At 51.4% G+C, this 5,569-nt stretch overlaps 1 protein-coding gene across 1 annotated transcript; it reads left to right on the top strand.

The window, feature by feature from the left end:
* Positions 1-726: 726 nt before the first annotated feature.
* On the top strand, positions 727-4,858 carry TMED9 (transmembrane p24 trafficking protein 9). Its single transcript, XM_008015465.3, has 5 exons — positions 727-954; positions 1,131-1,231; positions 2,242-2,367; positions 2,883-3,029; positions 4,015-4,858. The coding sequence occupies exons 1-5, from the start codon at positions 771-773 to the stop codon at positions 4,162-4,164; spliced, it is 708 nt and encodes a 235-aa protein (XP_008013656.1). The 5' UTR covers positions 727-770; the 3' UTR covers positions 4,165-4,858.
* Positions 4,859-5,569: the final 711 nt, after the last annotated feature.

Genomic DNA, 5,569 nt, shown 5'->3' with positions numbered 1-5,569 from the left:
GATTCAATCTCCTCACTAGTTATAGGTTTATTCAGATTCTATTATCTACTCTGAGTCAGTTTTGCATTTCTATAAATTTGTTTATTTCATCTACTTTATCCAGTTTGTTGGGTTATATTTGCTCATAGCACTCTCTTATGATCCTATTTCTGTGGAATTGATAGTAACGGGTCATTGCAGTCGGGATCCGGCAGCAGAGGGTGTGTGTGTGTGTGTGTGTGTGTGTGTGTGTGTGTGTGTTGGTGGTCGGAAAAATGCTTGAGAGGATAACACCCGATTTAGGAGTGGACAGGGCATGAGGACAAATAAGTGGTAATGGGAGACCTTTTTTTTTCTTTTAATCTTGTTTGATAATACATTTGTGCATTATTTTGTCGTTCTCTTTAAATTCATTTTTTAAAGGTAGAAGCAAATCAAGAGTGGTAGATGCTGTGCCAAGGAAAGTCAGGGATCCTAGGTTCGAATCCTGTCCCCGTTCGCAATTCTCTCCGTGACCTCAAACAAACGACCTCAGTTTCATCTATAAAAAGCTGGTAACCATCGTCAGTTGCCAGGCCATGAAGAGAGTCAACTGAAATAAGTTTTTATTTTAGGGCATCCGCTCTCTCTCAGGTAAGAGCCGCGCCCCAATCAGGTACTGCCGCGCCAGGGTCGCGGGACATCTCGGGATTTGTGGTCCACCGGAGGAACTCGCGGTCCCGGCAGGCACCGCGGCGGCGGCAGGGCGACGTGGCGCGGCCGGTTGCGGCTGCGCAGGCAGGTGGAGCAAGATGGCTGTGGAGCTGGGCGTGCTGGTTGTCCGGCCCTGGCCCGGAACCGGGCTGGGCAGAGTGATGCGGACCCTCCTGCTGCTACTGTGGCTGGCGACGCGCGGAAGCGCGCTCTACTTTCACATCGGAGAGACGGAGAAGAAGTGCTTTATTGAGGAGATCCCGGACGAGACCATGGTCATAGGTGCGGGGGCGGGGAGGAAGGGGCGAGTTTGGGACGTGACCGTGGTCTTGGGGCAGGGGGTGCGCGACAGTCAGCTCTCTAGAGCCGAGAGGAGACGGCCTCGCTGTGCCCAGGCGGTCGGGGAGCACATGCCACCTCGCGCTCCTCTGACGTGGGGTCGCCCTGCTTCCCTCCAGGAAACTACCGGACGCAGCTGTATGACAAGCAGCGGGAGGAGTACCAGCCGGCCACCCCGGGGCTTGGCATGTTTGTGGAGGTGAAGGACCCAGAGGACAAGGTGAGCCAATCCCCTCGCTTCCTTTCCATCAAGCTTTCAGCTAGGCAGGCTCTGGCACTTCCTCTTCTAGTTCCTGGCTAAAGTGGGAGAGACAGTTGATGTTGTGGGTATATCCTGACTCTTGCATGACCCTTCCAAGTTACTTACCTTCCCGGAACCATTTTCCCGGTCTGTGAAATGGGCGGATTAATTGTGATGATAAAAATCAAAGAGTTTTGTCAACTATTAAAGCCATCTAGACTTTAAGATTTCACAGAACATGATACTTTCCTCACAAAATGAGCAGCTTTTAATCTTCACAAATAAGGATATGAAAACGAACGGCAAAATCTTTCAGCTGTCACCTTCTGTCAACTTTCATTAAAAAACAAACTCACGGCGGGGGGCGGGGTGTGGTGGCTCATGCCTGTAATCCTAGCAGTTTGGGATGCTGAGGCGGGTGGATGACTTGAGGCTAGGAGTTCAAGACCGGCCTGGGCAACCCCTGTCTGGCAAATCCCGTATCTAGTTAAAAAAAAAAAAAAAAAAAAAAAAAAAAAAAAAAATTAGCCAGGTGTGGTGGCACACACCTGTAATCCCAGATACTTGGGAGGCTGAGGCACTATAACCGCTTGAACCCGGGAGGCTGAGGCTGCAGTGAACTGAGATAGCACCATGGCAGTCCAGCTGGGACAACAAAGAGTGAGACTGTCTCAAAAACAAAAACAAAAACCCAAAAAACAACTCACACGAAAAGAGTTGAAAGGGCATGAACTATAAAGGAAAGCCTTTCCCAAGAGCAGTCAGTCACTTGCCACCCTGATGTCAGTCTCTCAGACTCTAAACACCTGCCCCAGAGAGTTCTCAGACAAGCATATGGCAAGAGCTGCTGAGCAGCTTTGGATCTTTTAGTGTTGTGAGGTGCCAGAGGCTGTGCTTGTCAACTTTTCGGTACTTAGAGTCTTAAACACTGTTTTCCTCCATTCCCATCCCTACCATAACACTGACTGAAGCTTGTTCCCTTCCTCCAGGTCATCCTGGCCCGGCAGTATGGCTCGGAGGGCAGGTTCACTTTCACCTCCCATACCCCTGGCGAGCACCAGATCTGTCTTCACTCCAATTCCACCAAGTTCTCCCTGTTTGCTGGAGGCATGCTGGTAAGTGGGCCCACATGGGAGTTGCAGCTTTCAGCCTTCATCCTTTGTATGGCTCCAAGGGCAGATTCAGTTTCACCTCACATGCCCCTGGAGAGCACCAGGTCTGTCTTCACTCCAATTCCCCAAGTTCTCCCTCTGCTGGAGGCATGCTGATAAGTGGGCCTACATGAGACTTGCAGCTCTCAGCCTTCATCCTTTGGTGAGGACTGGGGGACTGGTGGTGCTGTGGGTGTGAGAGGATTGTGTCAGATTTTGTGTCTCCTAAGAACACTGGGTTTCTAGTGGATATCCAGGACACAATGATTGAGCTCTTTGTATATGCCTCACTCAGAGCACCAGCCCAAGCTTAATACATGCTTGTGTGCCCAGAGGCCCATGGGGCTAAGACACTGAAGAGGGCCCAGTCTGTTGGCTACATGAACAGATGAAGGAAAGTCGGGGATGAGCTGTCAGTCTCTGGCAGGAAGAAGGAGCAGGGCTGCCAGATTTCCCTTATCTCCTTTGTCTGTCCTCAGAGAGTTCACCTGGACATCCAGGTAGGTGAACATGCCAACGACTATGCAGAAATTGCTGCTAAAGACAAGTTGAGTGAGTTGCAGCTACGAGTGCGACAGCTGGTGGAACAAGTGGAGCAGATCCAGAAAGAGCAGAACTACCAGCGGGTGAGTGACTGGGCCAGGAGCAGTGGGCTTCTCTCTAGAAGCCGCCCACTGGCTCAGTCAGGAATTTCACATCAGATTCATTCTGAGACCCCCAAGGGACTGACCTGCACTGCATTGTAGGCCGTGGGGTGGGCATTACTAACTCCACCTTGTAATTGGGGATACAGACTCATAAGAGGCTGTCATTGCCCTAAATCACAGTTACACACAGAATGGCACAGTAGGATTTGATACCAACACCTTGGGTGCTGTTTCAGTGGGTCCACATGCTCCCAGGACCAGGGTCTCAAACTTACCGGTGACCAGGAACCAGAGAGTACCATGAATGAATCTGTGACCTGAAGGACTAGTAGGGCAGTGACCCATCTAAACAAGCACAGCCACTATTCGGTGTCACCTGGGGGCCTCCTTGCAGAAATACCAGCCTTGAGTTTACAGATGTCCCGTTTTTTCAAGAGGAAATAGCCAAGATTTTTATGTGAACATTTTAATTTATTTTTTATTTTTTTCTATTGCTGCTGCACAAATTGTCTGGGTTTTAAATGTTGACAAAAGACTGTGCACCGTGTGAGCCCAACAAAACATACATAAAGGCCAGATCCAGCCCCCAGCCTGCCAGTTTACAGCCTGTGCCCAACATCTTCAAGGAGCAGCCTGGAGACCTAGGCAGAGGGCTTAGAGCACATCCACTCCTGTATGCTCCAGGACAGCTCTGCCTTGTGGGGTGATACCACAACTACCTTATCTCTCTCCCAGGCACCAGGGCAGGACTAGGTGAGGACTATGCCTGACAGATGAAGAAACAGACTTGGGAGAATGAGTAGGTTGCCTGAGGGTAAAGATAGTCCCCAGGTAGAGTGACACTTTGCAGGCACTTGGTTGGAACCTGGGAAAAGCTGGCTGACCTTGGGCATCCTGTTGGGCTGGGAATGCAGCAGTTCTAGCAGCCCCAGCCCACTCAGGCTCACCTTATATTCCCCTACAGTGGCGAGAGGAGCGCTTCCGGCAGACCAGTGAGAGCACCAACCAGCGGGTGCTGTGGTGGTCCATTCTGCAGACCCTCATCCTCGTGGCCATCGGTGTCTGGCAGATGCGGCACCTCAAGAGCTTCTTTGAAGCCAAGAAGCTTGTGTAGCTGTCCCAGGTGTCACAACCCATCCTCCCAGGCTGGGGGAGAAAGGACCTCCTGGAACTGACTTCTGGCAGGAGGACTGGTTTCCAGCCATACCTGTTCTGGAAGGGAGAGGGGCTGCAGGCACCCACAGGCACAAGCTGAAGGCAGCAGCTTGGCTGGCTAATGCTGAGCAGGTGGTAGAGCAAATACCTGCCCTCTCTCTCTGGCCTCTGGGCCCTTTGCAGTAATCACCCAGGGGCTGGTAAAGTCCCTCCTCTTGGCACCTCAGAATCACAGTGTTACTGATCAGGGATGTGAGGCTGCTGTCGGGGGTGGGGGGAGGGGAATGGGCAGGCAAGCCAGTCTTCTGTCTTCCTTTGCTAACTTAGGGTTTGAGCAGGTTGGGGTATGGTGCCTGTCATACCTACCTGCCACCCTGGGAACCTCACTGTTCTCTATTTCAGCCTAGACCTGCTGATCCCAGGGTGTGTGTGAGTTGAGGGTGGGTGGAGGGGTTTGCAGTGTGGGCATGTGGCCCTGCATTTGACCTCAGCCTCTTCACATGGTTGTCCATTCTGGGGGTTAAAGAACTGGGACCAGACCAAGTAGAGCCTTGGTGCTGGTTGAGGTGGGGCCTGCAGAGTCTTACTGATTTCATTTTCAATAAATTTAGGTTTGTTACATGAGTTTCCCAATAAAAAAAAAAAAACAAAAACTTGTCCAGTGCAAGTTACTCAACCATCAGTGGGCATAACTGCAAGAAGCTTCAGAGAACGTCAGTTCTTCCAGAGAGCAAAGCACTTCACATTCCAAAGTGAATTCCCGCCAGTGGGCTTCATTCTTTCCTTCTTCTCCAGGCCTTCCTGTGGCAGGGAATAGTAGGTTTGTTCAAGATTATACAACAAGTAAATTGGGCTGGGGCTCAAATCTACACCCTTTCCCCCGTGCCAGCTCCCTGGTGAAGTCCCCTCTGTTTCTGGAGTCAGCAGCATTGTCACGGGTGCTGCCAGGAAGTGCCTGGTAAGGAGGTGCATTGAGCAGGGAGTGCTACAGGACAGCCACCCTGGGCTGGCAGGCACAAGGATGGTGATGGGCTAAACCAACAGCAAGTGATTTCAACCAGGACCACAAAGGAGAGGAAGGATTCTGCTGGAAAGAGATGGCAGGACAGAGGTGACTGGAGAAGTGGAGGTAAACAGCTGGAATGGAGGTGGATGGGTGTTTTGTTTCAGCTGCAGAGGGTGTTGTGAGGAAGCTGGAAAGGAAGGTTGGATTAGAGTTAGAGAAGCCTTGAGCCCCAGGGAAGCGATTTGGATATGCCCATCTTTCAAGAGGGGCTGCAGGCACCCACAGGCACAAGCTGAAGGCAGCAGCTTGGCTGGCTAATACTGAGCAGGTGGTGGGGTAAATGCCTGCCCCCTCCCTC

Source organism: Chlorocebus sabaeus, chromosome 23, assembly GCF_047675955.1.
Source record: "Chlorocebus sabaeus isolate Y175 chromosome 23, mChlSab1.0.hap1, whole genome shotgun sequence".
Taxonomy (NCBI): domain Eukaryota; kingdom Metazoa; phylum Chordata; class Mammalia; order Primates; family Cercopithecidae; genus Chlorocebus; species Chlorocebus sabaeus.
The sequence above is the reverse complement of the archived record's forward strand: the minus strand, read 5'-3'. Positions and strand labels throughout refer to the sequence as shown.

Excerpts from the sequence above, each read along its gene's own strand:
- TMED9 (XM_008015465.3), top strand. The coding sequence starts at position 771 with ATGGCTGTGGAGCTGGGCGTGCTGGTTGTCCGGCCCTGGCCCGGAACC. Across the intron at positions 1,232-2,241 it reads TGAAGGACCCAGAGGACAAG|GTCATCCTGGCCCGGCAGTA; the intron begins GTGAGCCAATCC and ends CCCTTCCTCCAG. Across the intron at positions 2,368-2,882 it reads TGTTTGCTGGAGGCATGCTG|AGAGTTCACCTGGACATCCA; the intron begins GTAAGTGGGCCC and ends GTCTGTCCTCAG.